Genomic DNA, 24,133 nt, shown 5'->3' with positions numbered 1-24,133 from the left:
TGCTTCTTGGGCTTAAAATGCAGGAAGAGGCTTACACTGGATTTAGAGACAGTGTATACACACACACACACACACACACACACGTTATGCAATAATTACACCTGTCCAAAGTTATATCAGCATATAAACAAAGACTGAACATTAAGTATCAACAAATGGGCCAGGCACTACAGCTAATGCCTATAATCCCAGCATCTGGGATGCCTAAGTGGGAGGATTGCTTGAGGCCAGGAGTTCAAGCCCAACCTGGGTAATATAGCAAGACCCTGTCTTTACAAAAAAAAAAGTTAAAAACTGGGTGGGTATGGTGATGCATACCTGTAGTCCCAGGTAGTCAGGAGGCTGAGGAAGGAGGATCACTTGAGCCCAAGAGTTTCAGGCTGCAGGGACTTATGATCAGCCTGGGCAACAGAGTAAGACTCTCTCTTTAAAAAAAAAATGGTATCAACAAATAACAACAAGGGGTCTTTTAGCAAGATGTGGTTCTGGCATATATCTTCCAATGAAAAAATCTCCATCATCATCATCATCATCATCAATATTATATGTGATGCTATGGTATGAAAATGTGTGCAAGGCCCTCACCTCCAAATTCCTCTTTTGAAACTAAATCACCAATATGACAGTATTAGGAGGTGGGGCTTCGAGAAATGATTAGGCCATGTGGGCAGGGCCCTAATGAATGGGACTAGTGCCCTTATGAAAGAGGCCCTAGACATAGCAAAGGCCCCATCTATGAACTAGACAGCAGACCCTCATCAGACAACCTGCAAAATAAATTTCTGTTGTTTATAAACTACCCGGTTTATGGTATTTTGTTATAGCAGGTCAAACAAAGACAACGCAACAATTTAGTAGTGCTGACACAGACCACCTTCGGAGCAGATAACACACATCACATGTCACCTGCAGTGCTGGCCTCTTTATGGTGTCAAGCAGGAGACCAGCTCTGGTAGCCACTGCGGGGTTGACATCCTCCACCGCTGTCAGGAAGCAGCAGAAGGCATGTGCCAGGGAGTACTTCAGCAGGTGGTTTTTGGTCACTGAGTGAATATCCAGAAATCTACAAATTACAGCCACTTTTTCCACTGCAATGTAAAAGAGAAGGCAAAATATATGAATACACACACATACACGCACACGCACACACATTTATTTAGCCAGTCTGAGAACTGAACTCATAGAGAAAAAGTTAACTCTGGGTCTCCCACATGGTTTATTTTAAATTCCAACAGGCAAGTCTAATGCCACCATCTCTAGTGTTACATTTCATCTGTGAAACATCACTGTTTCTACTCAGTGCAGAACTCTTTTTTCCCATGCAGACTTGATCTAATTCTGGGTTGTCTTTTATAGTTTTTTCATATTTGTTTACCTTTCAGCTATATTTCAGATGATTCCAAATGCCTCTGTTTCTAACTGTGGCCATTCCATAGAATCTCTGCTGATGACAGAGAGTCATCTCTCTGTTAATGATGCCCACCATTCCTAGCTCTGGATTCTGGTCCCCTACTCTACTCTTAGTAGGTCATGATGTGAAGCAGCAGACCAAATCAACATTTCCTGGGGCTATAGAAGTCAGGCGTTTCTTCCATGCTGTAAATATACCCTTACTTGATAGATTTCGAATTATTCGGCAAATGAATGTTGAACAATTCCAGCCACTCTTAAAGCATGGCTTTATAAAAAATTACAATAGCGGCCAGGCGTGGTGGCTCACACCTGTAATCCCAGCATTTTGGGAGGCCAAGGCAAGCAGATCACGAGGTCAAGAGATCGAGACCAGCCTGGCCAACATGGGGAAACCCTATCTTTACTAAAAATACAAAAATTAGCAGGGCGAGGTGGCATGCACCTGTAATCCCAGCTACTCGGTAGGCTGAGGCGGGAAAATCACTTGAACCTGGGAGGCAGAGGTTGCAGTGAGCCGAGATCGTGACACTGCACTCCAGCTTGGGCACAGAGCAAGACTTGTCCCAAAAAAACAACAGAAAAAGTTCCAATACTAGTAAAGCAATATAGTGCAGTGCCAATTAAGACGTTTCAATACTTCACTTAAGCTCTTCCAGCAGCCTAGAATATTCTTTTGTTTGTTTTGTTTTTTTGAGACAGAGTCTCACTCTGTTGCCCAGGCTGAAGTGCAGTGGCATGATTTCAGCTCACTACAACCTCCACCTCCCAGGTTCAAGCAGTTCTCATGCCTCAGCCTTCCGAGTAGCTGGGACTACAGACAGGTGCCACCATGCCCAGCTAACTTTAGTATTTTCAGTAGAGACAATGTTTCACCATGCTGGCTAGGCTTGTCTCAAACTCCTGACCTCAAGTGATCTGCCCACCTTGGCGTCCCAAAGTGCTGGTATTAAAGGCATGAGCCACCATGCCTGGCCTACAATATTCTTCCTATTGACATTCTACCATCCTTAGACAATCTCTCTGAAATTCTGTTTTGTAAAGTCTTCTCTGATCTCTCAGAGTGACCTTTCCATCCCATGAACTCCTGTAAAAATACTGCTCATTTGCATATCACTAATTTACATATACCATTTGTGTGCTCAGAATATGAGCTATCTGTGAACGCAGTATGTGCTCATTATATGAAATGTTTTCTTTTGTGGTCTTGATTATATTTATGCCTTTTATAATTTGTCAACTTCTTACATGCTTATGTTTGGTCTCATCAATTAAACTGGAAGCCTCCTGACGACAGCACTCTGCTCTTGTACTTCTTTCTATTGTTCCCATAGTACCTAGCATATATCTAATTTATTCAATAAAATCACTTATTCACTTATTTTAAAATATATATATTAAGTACACATAAGTATACCACTAAGAAACTATCTCAGGCACTTGGAAGGAGATAGAAGTGGAAAGATGAATCATTCATAACTCTTGACTTCAAAGTTAAATTGACTAAAATAGATGACACGTACAACTGTAACTGAAATGTAACTTTAAAAAAGCTGGAAATGCCTCTAGCGTGATATAAATAAAATGCTATGGGAGATCAGGGGATACAGAAACCACTCTCCACAGCAGGGACCTAGCAGGTGAACCTCAATGGTGGCATCTGAAGGTGGATCAAGTGGAGGTGGCATTTGTGTAGGGACCTAAAGGAAAGAGGATGAAAGGTGGAGAGCCCAGAATGGCCCGCACATGCATGAGGGGAGGCAGGAAGCAGTGAGAACACAGACATGGTGTGTGTAGACAGAAGAGTAGGAAATGAGGCTGTCTGCACTTGCAGTCAGACCATTTGAATAGCAGTTTAAGGAGTCTGAACTTTATTCTCTAGGCATTGAGAAAAACCCATTAAAATTTCTTGAGTAGAAAAGTAACATGACCTTGGCCAGTTGCAGTGGCTCATGTCTGTAATCTCAGCACATGAGACTGAGGAAGTTGAGGCAGGCGGATCATCTGAGGTCAGGAGTTAAAGACCAGCCTGGCCAACATGACGAAACCCCATCTCTACTAAAAATACAACAATTAGCCAGGTGTGGTGGCGCACACCTGTAGTCCCAGCTGCTCTGGAGGCTGAGGCAAGAGAATCACTTGAACCTGGAAGGCAGAGGTTGCAGTGAGCTGAGATTGCACCACTGCATTTCAGCCTGGGCAGCTGAGCGAGACTTCATCTCAGAAAAAAAAAAACTAAACCAAGCAAGAAAGAAAAGTAACATAACCAGAGCCATGATTCAGAAGAGTAATCCTAACCCCCACAACATGATGTGCTATCATATAAATAATCTAACCCCTGAGACTCCTGTGGGCATTAAAAAAACAAGAACATTCCGGGCCGGGCGCGGTGGCTCACGCCTGTAATCCCAACACTTTGGGAGGCCAAGGCAGGTGTATCACAAGGTCAAGAGATCGAGACCATCCTGGTCAACATGGTGAAACCCTGTCTCTACTAAAAATACAAAAAATTAGCTGGGCATGGTGGTGCGTGCCTGTAATCCCAGCTACTCAGGAGGCTGAGGCAGGAGAATTGCTTGAACCCAGTGAGCCAAGATCACGCCATTGCACTCCAGCCTGGGTAACAAGAGCGAAACTCGATCTCAAAAAAAAAAAACAAGAACATTTTGAAGTGGCCACATATTAAGGAACTGAACTAAAGGTATAATAGTTACCTCACTGATGGAACTTCCATTTCTGTGCCAAACTTTTGAGACACCAACATATAGAACTGTTCTGAGAAGCCACGCTATGGCATGCTGACCCTGCCTGCCACCCGAAGAATGGAACTACTAGAAGATTGGGGTGACAGTGGGCCAGGAGACATAGGCTAACAGAACCCTTCTAAGTTCCTTCCTTAGCACATTACTCTGAGCATTTGCCGTTCTATTTACTAGGAAATTATACGCAAGCTGTGCCAGACTTGGTCCCTGATCCTTCAATGGCAAGGGTATCAGCAGAGATTCTCAAACCTCTTGTTAAAAAATCTCCATTTCTGGCCCAGCACAGTGGCTCATGCCCATAATCCCAACACTTTGGGAGGCCAAGATAAGTAGATCACCTGAGGTCAGGAGTTGACTTGGCCAACATGGTGAAACCTTGTCTCTACTAAAACATACAAAAATTAGCCTGCCCTAGTAGCATGCACCTGTAGTCCCAGCTACTCGGGAGGCTGAGGCACGAGAATCACTTGAACTCAGGAGGCTGAGGTTGCAGTGAGCTGAGACTGTGCAACTAACTGCACCCCAGCCTAGGCAACAAAGCATGACTCTTTCTCAAAAAAAAAAAAAAAAAAAAAAAATCTCAGTTTCTGGCGTCACCCCCACCCCCCCACTGAGATTTTTATTCAGTAGGTCTAGGATGCAGCCTAATAATGTGCATTTTAACAAACATTCCCCACAACTCTGATGCAAATGAACTAACAGGTTGACTGCATCCAAGCCAGTACCTGTTTGGGAGTAAACATGGGTGCAGTTAATTGTTACACTTGAGTAACAAGCATAAGCTGGGTCTGTCCTACGCAAAACTGGACAGGACCTCCCTCCCCCAAGGACCACTCTGCAAAAGGCTGTTATTTTAGAGAGGAAGCCCAAAGCAGAACCCCCAAGGGACACCAACAAGCAGGAGAATGTATTTTAAAAAGAAGAGACGAGAAAGGAAGTGCCAAAATAGATTCTGTGACTAGACACCAGTGTACCGTGTGACCCAGAATGAATTTTAAGCTAACACAGAGGTACCTGCTTCAAACCTCATCTTCCAGTCTTTGCTGTTGAAATTGCCGTTTATGATTGTCCAGAAGATGTCAGCACCATGAGGAAGTGACAAGGCATGGAGGAGAAGAGGGACTGCCAGTGAAGACAGCTGAGAGAACTCCGATTTGACGACCCTCCACAGGCTAGGGAATCAAGGAGAAGTGAAGTGGTGACAGTCATCACAACCTTTCCAGAAAAAGACCCTGTCCTCTTAATTTACGGCAAGCATAGTTACTAGGCAGGGGTGGGGGTCCTTTTGGTGAAAAGACACTCATCCACGAGAGGATCATCTTCTGATGAACATCTCCTATGCTCTGTCCTCTTAGTGTGACACTAGAGAAAAACACTTTCACTTAACATTACATTTCATAACTTAAAAATCTGCATAATGTAAATTCAGCAATAAAAATGAACAATGACTTCAGTGATATACAAAGTCAAAATTAGTTATGTTAGGATGATGGAGAAATATGTGATTTTTAAAAATATTCTTAAAGTGAACACAGGGGAAGTTTGGTTGGTTTGGCCTGACGTCAAAGAACAACTCTTTTACTCTGAATAACAGCCTCTGCAAGAACATACAGGTCATCAGCCAAGCCCCCCAACCTTCGCTTTCATAAGGGGGAACACAAACACAGGCTCACCAAAGAACTTCAACAGCCTGAATAAAATAATTAGCTAGGAGTAGACATATGACCCAAGTATGGGAATTACAGAACTCTTATTTCAGGGACTGATATGCACCCTGGCAGACAGAGGCTCTCTCTCCAGAAATCAGGAATGTAGGGCAATGTCAGCCTGTAGCTTCCAATGACCCTCCTTCCCATCTCACAGGGGCAGCCTGCACTTAACAGAGAAGCCAACACTTAGTTCCATTTCAGAAGCAAGGCTGGGCACGGTAGCTCAAGCCCATAATCCCAGCGCTTTGGGAGGCAGAGGTGGGTAGATGATTTGAGGTTGGGAGTTCAAGACCAGTCTGACCAATTGGAGAAACCCCATCTCTAATAAAAACACAAAAAATCAGCCAGGTGTGATGGCGCATGCCTGTAATCCCAGCTATTCAGGAGGCAGAGACAGGCAAGTCGCTCAAACCTGGGAGGTAGAGGTTGTGGTGAGCTGAGATCGTGCCATTGCACTCCAGCCTGGGCAACAAGAGGGAAACTCCATCTCAAAAAAAAAAGCCAAGCTAGAACAGGGCTAAGAGACATGGAGGGAATGAAAAAGGGGAGGAGGAAAAGACAGAGAAAGAGATCTCTGATAACATCTTGCACCTCAGAAAGTTTCAGCTAAGTTCCTATCGAGTTCTACCAGAATAACTCTGAATTTAATCTATTTTAGAAATAACACATTATTGTTTACATTCTTTCCAACTGTTTAAAGTATGCCTTTTGGTTGTTTATGTTGCCGTTTTATTTTGTTTTCTATTTGACTCCAGAGTCAATATCAGAATCAAATCTACAGTTGACCCTTGAACAACACAGGTTTAAACTGTGCAGGTCCGCTTATACATGGACTTTTTTCAATAAATATATTGAATTTTTTTAGGAGACTTGCTACAATTTAAAAAAACCTTACAGATGTACCATCTAGGCTCAAAATAGTGAAAAAAATTAAGGAAAGTTATGTCACAAATGTATAAATTATACGTAGTTACTAGTCTAACATCTACTACCATAAATTATACATGCATCTATTATAAAAAGTTAAAATTTACCAAAACTTATACACACAAACACATACAGACCTTATATAGCACCATTCACAGTGGAGAGAAATGTTAAGCAAATGTAAAGATGCAGTATTAAAACGTAACTGCATAAAGCCAACTGTGGTACACGCGGTCCTATGGTAATAATTTTGTAGCCACCTCCTGCTGCTCTTTGGGCGAGCTCAAGTGTTGTCCCTCTGTGTGAGCAGTTCCTCTCTCCAGTAAATTGCAAATCACAGTAAAAAGTGGTCCCTCAAGTTTCTTTTGTCTTTTTCATCGTGTTTAGTGCAATACCGTAAACCTTGAATAGCACCATGGGTCCCATACGAAGTGACACTGGAAATGTTCCCAGGAAGCAGAGAAAAGTCATGACATTATTAGGAAAAGTTGAATTGCTTGATATGTACCATCGCTTGAGGTCTGCAGCTGCTCACCATTTCAAACAGACAAATCATCTTGTAAACAGATGGCATAAACTTATGGAATTGATAAATACAGTATGGTACTGCAAATGTATTTTCCTTACGATTTTCTTAATAACGTTTTCTTTTCTCTGACTTACTTTATTGTAAGAATATAATAGGTAGTGCACAAAACATACACAGTATGTGTTAATCAGCTCTTTGTGTTATCATCATAAGGCTTCTGGTCAACAGTAAGCTATTAAAGGTTAAGTTTTTTGGAAGAGAAAAGTTAACACGGATTTTCAGCTGCACAGGGATCAACATTTGTACCTCCCCATTGTTCAAGGGTCACCTATATTTGTGTCTTTAAAAAGCTCATGCTGCACTGGTAAGCGAAGGGAAGAGGGACACATGCCCTCTCCATTTTACAGAGAGCATATGGAGGTACGAGCCACTCCAGTCGGCTGTTTTTTAGAAGACCTACCAGAGCTATAGAGAACGAACAGGAGTGATTTTCAAACACCATATGCTTAATCAGAATAGCAGAAGTCACACAAATAGAGATCTCATCCCTACCCTGCCATAATGAGCTATATAACCATGTGCGCGTTCTCTAAAGCTTCGTGTCCTCCCAGTGTGGGCCGTATTAAACGAGATGTGCAGAGAGTGTGCCACATAGTAGGTATTCAGAAACCTCACGCTGCTATCACAATCAGGGTGACAAGGATGATGATGCTTCCAGGGCACAATAGGCCCTAGGAAGAATGCAAAGGAAAAGGAAGACATCATTTCTGCCTTCATGGACTTCCAGTCTAGCTGAAGGCCAACCATACAGCCCTGCTAGAAACCCATTTCCACGACAGAAGCAGGGTTCAGCCAGTCCCCTACCGCTTTCCCAGCTCGCTAGGGCAGACTTGCTTGGAAAGAAGCAGAGCATCTTTTCCACAGGTCCTTTCACTGTCCGTCATGGCTTTTGTGTCAGGGTGACACTTTGAGGAGAAAACCTGACTCTTTAAGGATAAAGTCTGGACTACGGACCCCAAAGGCTGAGTGGGTGGTCCCGTGGCACTAACAGTCCATTTGGCATGTGTACATTCTGGGGGGTTGCTTTCACAATAAAAAAAAAAAAATGCCCATTTAGTGTTCCCATGTTGAGTTCATGGAGCATCTGCCTAACTCTCGACCCTGTTCCTTCACTCCTTTCGTCCAAATCTGCTGATGGTCTCGAACTTCACACTGTTCCCTCCAAGTCATTCCTAATCTTCCCCACTCCAGGTCGGCCACATGTCTATGCTTTCCCTTTCCCCAGCTTCTTCCTCCCACTGTGGCTGTAGAATCCCTGTTTTATTGGGAAGAAGCTTCTGTAGATCCTCTACTTTTCTCATGGTATGCTTCTCTAGTGGGCTGCATGGTACTCCCCAAAAATTCATGTCCACTCAGAACCTCAAGATAGGGCCTTATTTAGATGTCATCAGTTAAGATGAGTTCCTGATGGATAGGATGGGTCGTAAATATGAATGAGTGATTAGTGTCCTAATAAGGAGAGGAGAGGACACTCAGGGGAGAAGACCATGTGGCAAAGACTGCAGTGAGGCAGCTACCAGTCAAGAAATTCCAACAATTGCCAGGAGCCCTGAGAATCCAGGAGACAGACAAGGAAGGCTCCTCCCCTAGAGTCATCACAGGGCGCACAGCTCTGCTGACACCTGGACTTCAGACTTCTGACCCCCAGAATTGGGAGAGAATAAACTTCATTAAGTTTAAGCCACTCAGTCACTCAGTTCACAGCAATTTGTTACAGCAGCCTGGAAACTGGCACAGCTTCCCCTTCCTCACGTAGCTGAAACCTCACATTTTTCCGATAACACATTTTTTTTTTTTTTTTTTTTTTAAGACGGGGTTTAACCATGTTGGTCAGGCTGGTCTTGAACTCCCAACCTCAGGTGATCCACCCGCCTTGGCCTCCAAAGTGCTTGGATTACAGGTATGAGCCACCACACCCGGCCATGGTAACACAATTTCTTGCTATTTTTTGGAATGTAATGGCACCACCATAATTCACTGTAGCCTCGAACTCCCATACTCAAACAATCCTCCCACCTCAGCCTCTGAGTAGCTGGGACTATAGGCTTGCACCACCAGACCTGGCTTTTCTTTTTTGGTAGAAATGGGATCTTGCTATGTTACCCAGGCTGGTCTAAAATTCGGGACCTCAAGTGATCCTCCCACCTCCGCTTTCCAACATGCTTGAATTAAAGGGATGAGCCACTGTGCCTGGCCTTAAGATTTCCTCTTAATCCTCTCAATGAGTTTGGACTCCAGTCTTCACTGGCCCAAATGAATCCTGCTTCCCCAGACTTCCTCCAGGCCTCCTCTTAGCAGCCTCTTTCTTTTGAAACCCATGACACTGATGCACGAGGCCCTCTCCCAATCCTTTGGTGAGTTTGGCACCTAGCTCAGTCTTGCTCCTCACACAGGCCTCTGTGGATGCCATCACTGGATCAAGCCCTGGTCTCATTGCCTTCACACCTCCTCATCCCCAGTGGCCTCTGTCTTTGCTGGATGAGATGCTGACCTCCCCTCTCTAAGGCTGAGAATACCCAAATTCCCCCCCAACCCCCAGTCTATCCTGACTGAGACTCCTCTGCCCTCTTTTCTATACTCTTCTCCCAAATATCAATTCTTCTGGCTTCATCTGCCTCCAATTATAGACTGGATCCCAGAGACAACTGCTTCATCATTCCAAATCCTCATCCCTCTGAGCTTCCATCATAACCATATCACCAGTCCCCGGTCCTGAATAAATCCTTTGCCCATTTGCTGTCATTCACTCCCAGGCCCCTGAGCGCCAGAGGAAAAGAAATCCAAACCCCTACTAACTTGGTCCACTACAAACTGGTGCTAGCTAACCTCAGCCGAACCCTAAAGCTGGTGATTCTTTTGTTCTTTCTTTTTTGTAGGAAGGGAGGAAGCCAGGGAGGGAGGAAAGGAGAAAGGGAGGGAGGGAGGAAGGAAGCGAGGGAGGGAGGGAGGGAGGAAGGGAGGAAAGGAAGGGAAGGAAGGAAATCAGGCAATGAGAGAGACATTGCAGACCTGAATCTAGAGGGCTACAAGTTGATTTCTTTTTTTCTTTTTTTGAGAGAAGGAAAGAAAAAAAAGGAGCGAAGGAGAGGAAGAAAGAGGAAGAAAAAGAGGGAGAGAGAACGGAAATGTTGTTTTATTCTAAAAAACAAAATGGGTATTAATAATGGCCGATCAATATTTCACTTAAACCTATGAGTAGGTGTGATGTGGTATTGACAAGAATGTATATTTTGTCTATTTAAAGTGGAGAGTTCTATAAATATTTATTAAGTTTACTTGTTCTGGATCTGAGTTCAAGTCCTAGATATCCTTATTAATTTTCTGTCTCATTGAGTCTAAGTCTCTATGTATCTGGGTGTTAGGATCATTAGCTCTTACTGTTGCACTGATCCTTTTACCACTATATCTTTGTTGCTTTAAAATCTATTTATCAGAGGCGAGGATTGCAACTCCTGCTTTTTATTTATTTATTTATTTTTGCTCTCCATTTGGTTGGTAAATCTTTCTCCATCCCTTTTTTTTTGAGTCTTTGTGTATCCTTGCATGTGAAATGGGTCTGGATGTAACATGCCGTTGGGTTTTGGCTGTATCTTTTGATTGGGGGATTTAGTCGATTTAAATTTAGGATTACTGCCATTTGATGTTAACTGGCTGTTTTATCCATTCGTTGATGTAAATTCTTCTTTATGTAGATGCTCTTTACTTTTTGGTATGTTTTTAGAAAGGCTAATACTGGTTGTTTCTTTCTATGTGTAATGCTTCTTTCAGAAGCTCTTGTAAAGCAGGCCTGGTGGTAATAAAATCTCTGAGTACTTGCTTGTTCATAAAAGATTTTATTTTTCCTTCAGTTGTGAAGCTTAGTTTGGCTGGATATGAAATTCTGGGCTGAAAGTTCTGTTCTTTAAGGATGTTGAATATTGGCCCCCACTCTCTTCTGGCTTGTAGAGTTTCTGCTGAGAGATCTGCTGTAAGTCTGATAGGCTTCCCTTTGTGGGTAACCTGACCTTTCTCTCTGGCTGCCCTTAGTATTTTCTCCTTCATTTCAACCCTGGTGAATCTAACGATTACGTGCCTTAGGGTTGCTCTTCTTGAGGAATATCTTTGTGGCGTTCTCTGTATTACCTGGGGTTGAATATTGTCCTGCTTTGCTAATTGAGGAAAATTTTCCTGAAAAATATTTTCCAGCTTGGATTCATTCTCTCCATCGCATTCAGGTACACCTATCAAACGACAATTAGGTCTTTTCACATAGTCCCACATTTCTTGGAGACTTTGCTCATTCCTTTTTATCCTTTTTTCTCTAATCTTGTCTTCTCATTTTATTTCATTAAGTTGGACTTTGACCTCTGATATCCTTTCTTCTGCTTGAACAATTCGAGTGTTTAAACCTGTGCATACTTCTCGGAATTCCTGTATTGTATTCTTCAGTTCCATTAATTCATTTATATTCCTCTCTAAGTTGTCTATTCTCAATAGGATTTCGTCAAACCTTTTTACAAAGTTCTTAGTTTCTTTACATTGGGCTACAACATGTTCTTTTAACTCACAGAAGTTTCTTATTATCCATCTTCTGAAGCCTGATTCTGTTAATGGGATGCTCTCGTTCTCCATCCAGCCTTGCTCCCTTGTTGGTGAGGAACTGTGATCCTCTTTAGAGGGAGAGGCATTCTGATTTTGGGTATTCTCAGCCTTTTTATGCTGGTTTCTTCCCATCATTGTAAATTTATCCACCTGTCATCTTTGTAATTACCAACTTTCAAATTAGGTCTCTGAGTGGACGTCCAAGTTGTTAATTTCCAGGGTGGAAATATGAGCAACCCACTGCGCTGGCCAAAACAGCGGCGTTAAGATTGATGGTGCTTTTCTGCCCGGGAATCTCCAGTCTGGCTTCCTTCTTGAGTCCGTAATAGGCGACTCTGCCTTCCCGGAGCTCCAAACGTCGGTCAGAAGGGGAACCAGTCCCGTTTACTCCGCACCAAGAGCTGCTGCGCCGAGGTGCCGGCAAAACCACTGCGCCGGCCACAAGAGTCGCGCTGGCGACCCGTGCGGCTCCTCCACTGGGAATCTTTTGCTCCAAGAGCGACCAAAATTTGTGTGAAAGTGTGGCATCCTCTCGTTCTCTGCACTTTCACTGGGAGCTGCAACCCGAGATGTTAGTGATCAGCCATCTTGGATCGTTCTCCGGTTATTTCTTGTTACCTTCTTGCTGCTTTCCTCATGTGGGCTGTGCCATACTCTTTTCCATGTTCCTGAAGCTCCCAACCCAATGTCTCTCATCCCCATCTCGGGAGAAGACATCAACACCTAATATTCTTAAGGCTTAAGCCACCGGTTATAAACTTCCCTTAACACTTTCTCTTTCTTCAAAATGTATATTCTTTCACAGGAAAGGGTATTCTTCCTGTTTTCCACCCTACCCTTTGTTCCTAATTTCACACTCTCCTGCCTTCCAGAACTTGGACCCACTGTTTTCTTTCACTGGTCCTTTCCCAATGACCATAAATATGTACTGATTTTCTTTATCCTAAAAATCCTTAATGTCTACTCCCTTTTCTCTCTAAGTATCTAATGTTTCCTTTTCTCTCTCTCTTTTTATTTTTATTTTTTAAATTATTGAGACAGAGTTTCGCTCTTGTTGCCCAGGTTGTGCAATGGCACAGTCTCGGCTCACCACAACCTCCACCTCCCAGGTTGAAGTGATTATCCTGCCTCAGCCTCCCAAGTAGCTGGGACTACAGGCACATGTCACCACGACTGGCTAATTTTGTATTTTTAGTAGAGACAGGGTTTCACCACAACAGTTTGAGATCAGGCTGGTCTCAAACTCCCAACATCAAGTGATCCTCCCACCTCAGCCTCTCAAAGTGCTGGGATTACAGGCATGAGCCACTGCACCTGGCCTCCTTTCCTCTTCTAACAAACCTTTCAGGAGAAAGTTCTGTGTTGTGTGTTTACATTCTGTAAGACTTTGCAAGGTGCTCTTAGCACTCTTTTATATGTGGGTGCTTTCCAAAGATCTCTTTTTCCTCCATACACATTTTATTAAAGCACACCTCTGACTCTGTTTTAAGATCTGCCATGGATCTCCAAATACCATTCAATAAAATCCCTATCTTCAAGGCCCTTCATACTTGGGTCCCAATGGACTTCTCCAGCCTCATTTTCCATTACTCCCTTATATCCACACCACCCAGCAAAAACAAACAAAGCTTCAGTATCCCCTAAGTATGCCCTGCTCATTTCTGGTCTCTTCCTTCCAACTCTGCCATCTGTTTGCTCTTGACATTCCCGTGCTTTACAATACGCCCCACCCATCTCAAATCTCTACCAATGAAAATTCTGTCATTATCTCAATGCCCATTCAAGTGGTATTGTCTCCAGAGTCTTTCATCATTCATCCAGAAATGCTTTTTCCCACCTCTGAGCTGCATAAAACAGTCATTTATCACATTCCATTGGAGTGACAGTGACTTATATATACACGGAGTGACCATTCATCTTAGTTTAACCATGACTGTCGGCTCCTTCCTTTCGCTGCCGCTGCCGCAGCCATGAGTATGCTCAGGCTTCAGAAGAGGCTCGCCTCTAGTGTCCTCCGCTGTGGCAAGAAGAAGGTCTGGTTGGACCCGAATGAGACCAATGAAATCGCCAGTGCTAACTCGCGTCAGCAGATCCGGAAGCTGATCAAAGATGGGCTGATCATCCGAAAGTCTATGACGGTCCATTCCCGGGCTCGCTGCCGGAAAAACACCTTGGCCCGCCAGAAGGGCAGGCACATGGGCATAGGTAAGCGTAAGGGTACAGCCAATGCCCGAATGCCAGAGAAGGTCACGTGGATGAGGAGAATGAGGATTCTGCGCCGGCTGCTCAGAAGATACCGGGAATCTAAGAAAATTGATCGCCACATGTATCACAGCCTGTACCTGAAGGTGAAGGGGAATGTGTTCAAAAACAAGCGGATTCTCATGGAACACATCCACAAGCTGAAGGCAGACAAGGCCCGCAAGAAGCTCCTGGCTGACCAGGCTGAGGCCCGCAGGTCTAAGACCAAGGAAGCACGAAAGCGCCTGAAGAGCGCCTCCAGGCCAAAAAGGAGGAGATCATCAAAACTTTGTCCAAGGAGGAAGAGACCAAGAAATAAAAGCTCCCCCTTTGTCTGTACATACTGGCCTCCGTGATTACATAGATCAGCCATTAAAAGAAAACGAGCCTTTATCTGGTTGCCTCAAAAAAAAAAAAAAAAAAAAAACCATGACTGTCGAGCTTATACTCATCCTCTCGGGGTGATATGAAGACCGCCTCTCTTCACTCTCAAACGCAGACAAATTTGAATACTAAATTGCATGGTCACCTTTTCTCTGTATAGGATTCACCGCTTTCCAAACTAGATTGCAAATTCCCTACGTACCTAGAACAATAATGTATACAGTAAGCGCTCATATTGTTGAATGAATAATAAACAAAATGAGTAAAGGAAGGTAGAGCGTTCATGTGGTTTTGTCATCAAGTGAACTTGAACCAATCTTTTCCTTTTTACCGACTCATTCTCATACATATAAAATAAGAATGTTTCTGATTTACTTCCAGGAAGATTGCAAGAGTTATTTTAAGGTTTACAGAAGGAAAAAACACTGTAAATCTAGGGTAACATTTTATTATAATTTTCAGAATGTCTCACCAGTCTCTACAAAATAACTTATGAGATAGCATATGGAGAGATTTAGATATCTATTAGCAGTTCTGTTTTAAGTAACAAAGTAGATAAGTCCTTAATTATACTAGATAAATGGTAACATATATTTTGGCATTTTTCTTTTTTTTTTTTTTTTTTTTTTGAGATGGAGTCTCACACTGTCACCCAGGCTGGAGTGCAGTGGCACCATCTTAGCTCACTGCAACCTCCACCTTCCAGGTTCAAGCAATTCTCCTACCTCAGCCTCCTAAGTAGTTGGGATTATAGGCACACCCCACCACGCCCTGCTAATTTTTCTATTAGTGGAGACGGGTTTCACCATGTTGGTCAGGCTGGTCTCGAACTCCTGACCTGGTGATCCACCCACCTCAGCCTGCCAAAATGCTGGGATTACAGGCGTGAGCCACCACGTCTGGCCATATTTTTCTATATTTTCTATATTCTTAAGCCATCTAGCAAGTGAAAAGCATAAAATAATTTTTACTTTAAGTTTTCTATTTATTCAGTGTCTGGCAAATGGAAATTACCATTCTTTGTATTAATATACTTTTAAATTAGACTAAAAAAGAAAAAGAAAAGTAGTTCCTATAGGCAATCGAGCTGTCCTGGCTTGAAAAATAACCCAAACAACCTAGTTAAGTCTTAATGTAACTTTAATTTTCACAACTAAAGCCTAATATATAAACAAACAAAATAAACCATTAGGAAGACGTACCTTGCAATCAGCATATGGTCCTGAATGTAGGCTAAAAATTGAGGGTGATCTTTTCTGGCAGTGTATAAACACTCTCCATGCAGACAGAGAATCTTCAGGCAATTGAGCATATTAAAAAGAATATCTGGCTCCTCAAACTTAGCCATTTCCTATGCAAAGAACCACACGGTTACTAAGTTATCCAAAACAGTAATGCTACCAAGCCAAGTATTCAAAGACATCCGAAAATATACCTGAAAAATGGTATATATTAGTCTCAATGTTACCGGAAGCTGCTGGTAGCAAAATTTTCTTTCGGTATCATTCTTTACTGCTGTGAAGAAATAATTACACAAAGATTAGGCTAACTCTTCCTTCCCCCCATCATTTATCAATTTATCAAGATCATAAAAACCACGAGGAGTAAAACGTCAACATAGAATGTACGTAAAAATTCTTCCAGAAATATTTTTATTTGCTCTCCAAATTAGCATATATTCCTTCTATGATACCAGTGCCGGAAATCTTTTAAATTTTTTTTTTTTTGAGACGGAGTTTCGCTCTTTTCACCCAGGCTGGAGTGCAATGGCGCAATCTCGACTCACCGCAACCTCCGACTCCTGGGTTCAAGCAATTCTCCAGCCTCAGCCTCCTGAGTAGCTGGGATTACAGGCACATGCCACCATGCCCAGCTAATTTTTTGTATTTTTAATAGAGACGGGGTTTCACCATGTTGACCAGAATGGTCTCGATCTCTTGACCTCGTGATCCACCTGCCTCGGCCTCCCAAAGTGCTGGGATAACAGGCTTGAGCCACCACGCCTGGCCAGAAATCTTTTAAATTGAGGCTTCCTAGTTTCCATTTTCCACTGCAAAGTCCATCATGTATTCAGATATCTTTGCGCTGAGGCTTCCCCTACCCAGACATCTGAATCCATGATGGACAGCATAGTGCTGCTAGTGCGGCTGCTCCCTGGAGAGACCTGGAACCTGCTAGCCATGCCTTCCTAACTGGAAGGGAGACAGACAGGTATTCAAGAGAGGTGTTCAAGTCATATCAGCAACTAAAGGGGTTTATCCCATGGATTCTCACAAAAAGGGGCACATTTTGAAACAGTTGAACATATTCAAATGAGAACAACTACTCATGCTTTCGCCTTCTCGTGAGGATCTCTAAAACTTTTGCCCCCATAGTGGGGGCAACAATACATTATAAATGAGGCATGCTAGAGAAAAGCATTCATAAGTTAACCAGATGCAGGAACTAGTACAGAATGTGTTAAAATCACCATCACACGTTTGGGCAATCCCTAGGATCAGAGGCTAAAGGAAAAAGGAAATTGCTTAATTTTAACCATTGCTGCAAGGCAGTCAAATTCTCTTGGTCTAAATACTGAAAAGCCCATTGGGAATCTTCCACCTGAATGTAGTTTAAATGCTTGTCATAAGTACTTGACAATTTTGTTTTATGTGTAAGTTTTAAATACATTTTTGGTGGTGGATATATCTGACAGATCTAAGAAATAGGGGCCAGGCCTCAAGATGGGAAAAAAGGAAACACACTAGAAGAGAGGGGAAGTCTCTGAACACACATTGATGGAACGCCCCCAAATTCTAGGACAGAAGATCTCCAGGTCACCGCCTGAAGGCCCACAGAGCAGAAGCAGGAGGGAGGCTGTGAACAGCAGGGAACCCTGGTTTTGGAAGAAAGAAAAGATGGGCTCCCCCGCAAAGACAATATATAACTGCATCCTACAGACAGTAGAGAGCCAGTAGAGGAAAAGAGGAGCTTCCCCTGAAGCTGCCACAGGAGCCTGGAGGAGCATTCAGGGGAGAATAGAGCATGTGTTTTAATAAGTGGACTGTATAACAATTCAGCAAGAAAAAGAATTACATTTGAAAAGAAATTGCTGGCTGGGTGCAGTGGCTCATGCTGGTAATCCCAGCACTTTGGGAGGCTGAGGCGGGTGGATCACTTGAGGTCAGGAGTTCGAGACCAGCCTGGTCGACATGGCAAAACCCTGTCGCTACAAAAAATATATATATATTAGCCAGGCATGGTGGCGGGTGCCTGTAGTCCCAGCTACTCAGGAGACTGAGACAGGAGAATTGCTTGAACCTGGGGGGCAGCAGTTGCTGTGGGCTAAGATCACACCACTGCACTCCAGCCAGGGCAACAGAGTGAGAACCTGTCTCAAAAAAAAAAAAAGAAATTGCTTAATTTTAACCATTGTTTCAATAAAATATTGCATATAAATAAAAGTGGCAGTTAACTGATCTACGTACTAGCTTAAGTTTAAAAAATATATTTGCATAGAAAGAATACAGGCTATTGGATCATGCGTGAAGTCCCAGCTTTCCTCAGGCACCAATGCCTGAGAGAAACACAATGTGGGCCTGGGCCCTGGCTGCTGCAGCACCTAAAGCAAGTTAATTAATCCTAAATTAAACTAGAGGACTTGGGTTCTAGTCCCAACCCTGCCACTCATTAGTCGTTTCCAGTTCGCAGGTTCCCAGCCCAGGGACACCCAGGCTTGGAGCTGGGGAGTGGAGCTTTTGCTGGTGTTTCAGCTTCTCAGTGATTCCCATGTGGAATTACGTGAAATAGGAAGTTGTTTAGTAAATTGTGAATAAATAGTAGCAACGACATGACCAGGGGCAAGTCGTTTAACCCATCTGGGAATGATTTTCCTCATCTGCCAGGTGCAAAGGCTAAACTGGATCAGCAGATTGCAAACTTCTTCTCTGCTTTGTTTACAGAAAATCTTAGAATTCCAAACACATGGCCGGGTGTGGTGGCTCACGCTGTAATCCTAGCACTTTGGGAGGTTGAGATGGGTGCATCAATTGAGTCTAGGAGTTTGAGAACAGCCTGAGCAATACAGCAAAAACCCGTCTCTACAAAAAGTTTTCAAAATTAGCCGGGCATGGTGGAGCATGTCTGTGGTCCCAGCTACTCGGGAGGCTGAGGTGGGAGGATTGTTTGAGCCAGGGATGTCAAGGCTGCGACAGAGCAAGACCCCATCTCAAAAAAGAAAAAGAAAAGGACCCCAACACATGAAAGAGAGCAAGTCATAGTGATCTGGCAGAAGCAAACTAGGGAGCCTGGGTTTTTATATTTTGCTCTCATCTCCCCACCAGGGGTCGCCCCAATTGAGGATATTCCAAAGGAAATCACATGGACCGTTTACAGCTACAGGAAGTGCACAGGGAAAACCACTGAACCAGATCACATAGGGTGTTCCTTCAAATTATAAGTTTTATGACATGATAGTGTGAGCTATGATATTCATACACAATTCACCATTCATATGATCCACGGAGAAGCAGTTAGTTCTGACGAAAGATTTTATATGGTTACCTTTGTCAGAATAAGACACCCCCAGTTGCAGTGAGCCCCAGAAAACAGTCTCCTAATAATATTTGCTGCTCATTGAAGGAATGATGTCAAGCCCATGCCTCCCGATACTGGACTGGGCTCCCAGGAGCAAGCTGTTCTATCTCTTCTGGATCGTGGATGCAGGAAGATTAAAAAGCTGCCCAAATTTGCCCAGATCTCATAAATTCCCAGAGTGCCACCATCTAGAGCTAGAAATCCAGCTTTTCCAGAGCCACATGGAGTCACATCCTGAAATTCCTAAATGCCCTCATGTGAGAGGAGCTAGAGTATGATTCCTGAGCCTGTCTGCCATCTCGCTGCCCTCTGCATCCACCCAAGAGCCTTGAGGCAAATGAGAAAGAGTCCATTCCCCAGTCCCCGCTAAGAGCCACCCAAGTAGCCTTCAGGCTCAGCCTGCACAGCCCAACCTCCAGGGCCCCATTGCTTCTAGCCAAAAACGCTCTGCTTTGGCCAAATGCATTGAGTGGCTGTCAAGATTGTCAGCACCCAGCCTTGGTCTACAGAGAACACCACACAACTCATTGTAGGGAGGCAATGAGATTTTACCAAAAACTGGAGCCCACTGCCAGAAAGAAGCTCAGGGAAGTAGGTTCTATGGGAACTGTAATGGATCTGTTCTCTTTACAATCTGGTGGGAAACGTTACTCTACACGAGTTTATACTAAGGAAACCATGTCTGATTTTGCCCAAGTCGATATTAAACCAAGAACTCAGTGATTTGAACATCAGGCCCTGTGTACACAGTGCACTCCCCAGCAGTCAGAGCCCACCTACCAGCATGTTCCACAGGCTCCGTGCGATTGCCCGGGTTCTCCCCATGCTTGCTTGCAGGATTCTCCTCCTCCTCCCCTTCAGGGCCTATGATAAACTCTGGTCTGGAAGAAAGGAGGCTATCCTCAAGGCTGTCTGTGGGCTCCTGAAATAAACAGGGCAGGCAGCCAAATGAGCAGCCCTGGAGGGGTGTAACAAACAGTTTGGCTCAGCTCGGCTCAGCAAAGCTGGACTGCACACCCTCTGTGTCCCAGGATCCATGCTGCTGGGGCCAGAGGGGAAGGCACCACACCCCAGAAGACTCTGGAGCTTATTGCCAGAACAGTGAAAAGAAATCTCTATCCGCTGTTGCTGAAACATTTTCTTTTACTTCAAATACATAAAGAAGAAGATCAAAATCATCGTTAAATCTTCCCAGGCCTACTTTCTCACCGCTGCATTAGTCTCTGAGATCAGTGCCCACTCACCGAGTCACTCCCGCCCATGTACATTTTGTTCAATAACAGTACTTAATTAGGAAGAAATAAGAACGGGTTCACAGAGCTATATTAAGATGCAAATGGCTGGGCATGGTGGCTCACACCTGTAATCCTAGCACTTTGGGAGGCCAAGGTGAGTGAATCACAAGGTCAGGAATTAAGACCGGCCTGACCAACATGGTGAAAGCCCATCTCTACTGAAAATACAAAAATTAGCCAGGCATGGTGGTGCGTGCCTGTAGTCCCAGCTACTCAGGAGGCTGAGGCAGGAGAATCGCTTGAACCTCTGGGAGGCGGAGGTTGCAGTGAGCTGAGATTGTGTCACTGCACTCCAGCCTGATGACAGAGCAAGACTCTGTCTCAAAAAAAAAAAAAAAAAAAAGATGCAAATACTGGCCAGGTGTGGTGGTTCATGCCTGTAATCCCAGTGCTTTGGGAAGCTGAGGCAGGAGGGTTGCTTGAGAACAGGATTTGTCACTCCAGCCTGGGTGACAGAGTGAGATTCTGTCTCAAAAAAAAAAAAAAAAAAAAAAAAATTTAAAGACACAAATATTGGTTGTCCAGGGTAGTCAGATTTTTAGGAGAAAGAAAATACTACAACATGTGAGTTACACAGAGGAAGGTATGGCAACCCAAGTGTCTGTCAACAGCCAGATGGAGAAACAACTTAAAAATGCATACATTTGGCCAGGTGTGGTGGCTCATGCCTGTATTTCCAGCACTTTGGGAGGCCAAGGCAGGTGGATCACTTCAGCTCAGGAGTTCAAGACCAGCCTGGGCAACATGGCAAACCGCATCTCCACAAAAAATAAAAATTAGCCAGGCATGGTAGTGGGCGCCTATAGTCCCAGCTCCTTGGGAGGCTGAGGTGAGAGAATCACCTGAGCCTGGATGGCAGCGGTTGCAGTGAGCCATGATCAAGCCACTGTACTCCAGCCTGAGCAACAGAGTGAGACTCTGTCTAGAAAATTTAAAAAAAAATTTTTTTAAATAAATTTTACAGTATTTATTGTCACTTAAACTTTGTGATATAACTTTGCAATAAAAGTTATTTCGGCCAGGCGCGGTGGCTCACGCCTGTAATCCCAGCACTTTGGGAGGCCAAGGCGGGTGGATCACGAGGTCAAGAGATCAAGACCATCCTGGTCAACATGGTGAAACCCCATCTCTACTAAAAATACAAAAACTTAGCTGGGCATGGTGGCGCGTGCCTGTAATCCCAGCTACTCAGGAGGCTGAGGCAGGAGAATTGCCTGAACCCAGGAGGCGGAGATTGCGGTGAGCTGCGATCGCGCCATTGCACTCCAGCCTGGGTAACAAGAGCGAAACTCCGTCTCAAAAAAAAAAAAGTTATTTCAAGAATACTAGTAATGCATGAATGCATGAAACTGTATGAGCACAGGTGCTACAATGATCACTCAAGCCATTTAATAGAATTCTGTAGTATGGCTCCAGTTTGTATCCCTCTCCAGAAGCCTGAGCTGGCAGAAGCAACGGGAAAACTTTCTTTTAACACAGTCTCGTATATAACCCAGCATGGAGTGTAAGATGATGCAGGAGGAAGACTCCATTACATCTGCTACTGCAGTCTTTAATGCTGTTATACACGGGCCATCTCATTTCTTCAACTGCTTACCACCAACCGGCTCTCTTCTTTGGGAGCTAGTCTCTCCAGGAGCTCACAAGCAAGCTGATAGCAGAGGATACTAGATTGACATAAGTTGCACTCAATTGCTTTTTCGTCCTTCTGGCAGGTATGGGATCCCCCCCAGGGGGCTTGGAAGACATTGTTTATAATAGAAATAATGTCCTTTGACAAGCTGTGCTCTAAGCCCATCGTGATTCCATCATCTTGTAACTCCATCTGAAAGACATAGAAAAAAGGACACACACACACACAAAAAAAAAAAGAAAAGAAGGTGTTTGGTCTGTTTGTCCAATATTCCACTGGCACACTACTTGGGGATAATTTTCACTAACTGACAGCAATATTGAATTATTTAAAGACAATATAGGCTTCAAGACCATGAATAAACATTGCTGTCCATGGGTTTTTCTAGAAGGAATATAAACACAAGACGAAGCAATTGGGATTACTTTAAAAATCACGTAGGACATTTAAAAGAGAGTTGTTGTTTTTAGCTCATCAGTTTGTGAGCTCTTACACTTTTTAAAAATGCTGCTCCTCACCTAGAATCCGGATCTTGGTTTTTAAATGCCATGAACCACTAAAAGGAACCAGGGCTCCTTGGAGAAATGGCTGAATTCCAGGGTTGGCGCTAGGAAAATATATGATGAGCCTGGAACATCTGATCATAGCAGAAATTAGGGAAGAGTTCACAGAAGGATGTGGACGTGCCAAAAGAACACAGGATCCAGCTCAAAAAGAGTCCCACTGGCCAAATGTGGAATAATACAAGCATCAAACTACAGAATTGTAGTCACAGATTATAGCTCACCAAATTAAATAAAAATCCATGGATACTGCAGGAATGAGTAGATAAATAAACACATAAATGGGAAAAGAGAAACTATTCCATCGGTAGAATACCAGCTAATACATTTAGAAAGAAATGATGGAATTAGAAAATTATCACTTGACTGCCATAATAGTAATAATTGATGAATCATCCATTGATGCTAAAACTAGTGGATAAAAGTCTGATAATAAACAGGAAATCTCATAAGGAATTTATAAGTTACTTATTAGTTACAAAAGGGAAAGTAGTGACTTTATCACAGAAAAACCTGGCAAATTTTGGTCCCTTGGTTAAGGTGACCAAAGTTATCATCACAGTAATGGGACATCATTGTATCTTATGCCTGCTGACATGATCCATTATAAAGGACGCAACATCACATCTGTGGTCTTCCTGCCAAAAAATGGATGGCCCAAATTAATTCATAAGGAAGCATCACACAAACTCAAATTGAGGAACATTCCACAAAACAACTGGACTATACTCGTCAAAAATGTCAAGGCCCCGTAAATATACACAACTACGATGTGCCCACAAAAATTGAAAATAATTTTTTTTTAAAGTCAAGGACATGAAAGATAAAGACTGAGGAACCATCCTGGATTAAAGAAGACAAAGGAGACAGTACATATAATTGCATTGAGTGCTCCTAGAGTGTTCCTTAATCAAAACCAGGCTTTTTTCTCTTGCTATAAAGATGATATTATTATATTAATTTTAAAAATTAATAATTTCTGTAAGTTACATAGTAGTACTACAACACTATTAATTTCCTGATTTTGATAACTGTGCTGTGGTTATATAAGAGAATGTCCTTATTTTTACGAAAATACACTCTGAAATGTGCAGGGATAAAAGGGCATCATGTTTGCAATTTAGTCTCAACCATCAATTAAAAAATTAATGCATACACATGCAGAGAAAGAGAGACAGAAGCAGATGTGGTAAATGTTAAGAACTGGAGAACTGCAGGGAGGCATATTTGGGAATTCTTTATCATATTCTTGTAACTGTTCTACAAATCTGAAATTATTTCAAAATAAAAGATTAAAAAGAAATGTTCTAATCAAAACCTTTTTAACTTCTCTTTTAAAATTAACTTTTAAAATCAATGTATAAAATATATTAAAATTAGCCCCATCACTATAGGGCTGTTATTTCTTTAACAGAATCAATTCTAATGATGCTAAAGTGTTTCTAAAATTCCATCCGTTCTCAT

The 24,133-nt window shown here is 43.1% G+C and overlaps 1 protein-coding gene and 1 pseudogene across 50 annotated transcripts in view; one reads left to right on the top strand and one right to left on the bottom strand.

Annotated features, from left to right (window-relative positions):
• UNC79 (unc-79 subunit of NALCN channel complex) overlaps positions 1-24,133 on the bottom strand; it is a 287,437-nt gene that overhangs the window by 111,416 nt on the left and 151,888 nt on the right. For 40 of the 50 annotated variants that reach the window (XM_054240312.2, XM_078335677.1, XM_078335682.1 and 37 more), the window contains 6 exons: positions 22,071-22,298; positions 19,959-20,100; positions 16,039-16,118; positions 15,806-15,954; positions 5,187-5,344; positions 907-1,088 (listed from right to left, as the gene is read on the bottom strand). In XM_054240312.2, coding sequence (XP_054096287.2) covers positions 907-1,088; positions 5,187-5,344; positions 15,806-15,954; positions 16,039-16,118; positions 19,959-20,100; positions 22,071-22,298 — 939 coding nt within the window. The remainder of the gene's footprint in view (positions 1-906; positions 1,089-5,186; positions 5,345-15,805; positions 15,955-16,038; positions 16,119-19,958; positions 20,101-22,070; positions 22,299-24,133) is intronic. The other 10 variants (XM_035261332.3, XM_078335659.1, XM_078335649.1 and 7 more) reach the window with 1 other exon arrangement.
• On the top strand, positions 13,942-14,558 carry LOC108593560 (large ribosomal subunit protein eL19 pseudogene; annotated as a pseudogene).

This window comes from Callithrix jacchus, chromosome 8, assembly GCF_049354715.1.
Source record: "Callithrix jacchus isolate 240 chromosome 8, calJac240_pri, whole genome shotgun sequence".
In the NCBI taxonomy this organism is placed as follows: domain Eukaryota; kingdom Metazoa; phylum Chordata; class Mammalia; order Primates; family Cebidae; genus Callithrix; species Callithrix jacchus.
Note: the sequence above shows the minus strand (reverse complement) of the source record. Positions and strands in the feature narration are given on the sequence as shown.